This window comes from Lipotes vexillifer, unplaced genomic scaffold (assembly GCF_000442215.2).
Source record: "Lipotes vexillifer unplaced genomic scaffold, Lipotes_vexillifer_v1.1 scaffold581, whole genome shotgun sequence".
Lineage (NCBI taxonomy): Eukaryota > Metazoa > Chordata > Mammalia > Artiodactyla > Lipotidae > Lipotes > Lipotes vexillifer.
The window spans coordinates 607,904-609,713 of record NW_006788182.1 but is presented as its reverse complement, the minus strand read 5'-3'; the positions used below and the strand labels follow the sequence as shown (position 1 = coordinate 609,713).

Below are 1,810 nucleotides of genomic sequence, written 5' to 3'. Positions count from 1 at the left end.
GCTGAACACTGTGGTATACACCCCAAGGAACAAAGAGGTCAAGGATGCTCTGCTCTGGGCCACTGGAAGGAAGCTTTCCTGACAATTTGGGAATTGTTCTTCTGAGGCTCTTAGCATCCATTCTAAGCAGAACTATGAGGAGAAGAGCCCCATGTACTTGGCGCCCAGAGACCTGGTCCATAAGGAGGAGGAGAAGAGAGGAGCAGAAACAGCATCTGACCGGGAGTCTGAAAGCTTTAAATATAGCCCCTGGACAAAGTGCTGGCCCTGTTTTTGTGCATAATTAGATAAACAAGGACAGGATATGCCTGAAGAAGAGGTCGAAGAGTAATGTGGGCCAAGGATTTTTCATTGGCCTTTTGGTTTTCTTGTGGCTCTCCACTTAATGAAGACAATAGGGAGTCCCTTAGAAAAAACAGAAACCAGGACATACATTCTTCCCTACAATCCCTTCCTTCCTACTTAAGAGCATGAGAATTGCTCAACTTGGAGTCTCTGTTGCAATCTGCTTGTATATGACATATCAAGTCATAAATCACTGTGTGGACAGGAAAAGTGGCCTCAGAATGAGATAGCCCAGGGGAAACAGATTTCCTCTCCCAGCTGCTTTAATTTATCCGAGTTTCTAGCAAAACTGTTTATTAAAGATGGTGACCACAGACAGTTTAATTAGAGATCCTAGCAATTCCAAATCTTGTCAGCCATATTAACAGCCGTTTGAGAGCACATTCCAAGATCCTCCTGGGTCAGTTCAGCTGCTGTTAACTCAGAAAGCATGTAATGGGTAATAGGAATGAACCAGGCTGTGGGCTAGATCCTGGGAAAGGAAAGATGAAAAAAAAAACCTAATGCCTGGCTTCAAAAAACTCAACTCTAGTGGCAAAGACAAATTTTTTTTTTTTTTTTTTTTTTTTTTTGCGGTACGTGGGCCTCTCACTGTTGTGGCCTCTCCCGTTGCAGAGCACAGGCTCCGGACGTGCAGGTCCAGTGGCCATGGCTCACGGGCCCAGCAGCTCCGCGGCGTGTGGGATCTTCCCGGACCGGGGCACAAACCTGTGTCCCCTGCATCAGCAGGCAGACTCTTAACCACTGCGCCACCAGGTAAGCCCCACAAACATTTAAAGATATAGTTTCAATTCTTTATGTCAAGTGATATATACAAAAGATCGGAGGGGAATGGGAGGGAGGGAGAGAAAGAAAGAGAAACTCTATTGGAGATGCCAGGGAAGTCTTCAGAGAGGAGGTGATCTGTAATCTGGACTGGTTTTTGTTTTGTTTTGTTTTGTTTTGTTTTGTGGTGTGCGGGCTTCTCACTGTTGTGGCCTCTCCCGTTGCGGAGCACAGGCTTCGGACGCGCAGGCTCACGGGCCCAGCCGCTCCGCGGCATGTGGGATCTTCCCAGACCGGGGCATGAACCCGTGTCCCCTGCATCGGCAAGCGGACTCGCAACCACTGCGCCACCAGGGAAGCCCCTGGACTGGTTTTAAAACACTTACAGGAGACTGTCTGATGGGCAAATTGTTGAAGGAGAAGAATTCCAAAGCAAAGAAAGAATATTTCACATGTATGAAAGTTAAGAGAAATGTTCAGGAAATGGAACGTGACTCGGCATGCTGACTCCAGGGTACAAAGGAAATGAAGGGAGATAAGACCAGAAGGTTGGTTGAAGTCAGATTGTAAAGGCCTTGTTTGCTGAACTAAGGAATTTGGCTTTAACTTTTAAACAATGGGAATCATCTAAGACTCAGGAAAACTTGGATTCAGTTTATGAGGCATCTATATGAATTTTTGGCATCTTTATTGTCCTTAC

The 1,810-nt window shown here is 46.2% G+C and overlaps 1 protein-coding gene across 1 annotated transcript in view; it reads left to right on the top strand.

Annotated features, from left to right (window-relative positions):
• LOC103079323 (olfactory receptor 10J1-like) overlaps positions 1-82 on the top strand; it is a 976-nt gene extending 894 nt beyond the window's left edge. Inside the window, 1 exon segment of the mRNA XM_082931217.1 lies at positions 2-82. Coding sequence (XP_082787343.1) covers positions 2-82 — 81 coding nt within the window.
• Positions 83-1,810: the final 1,728 nt, after the last annotated feature.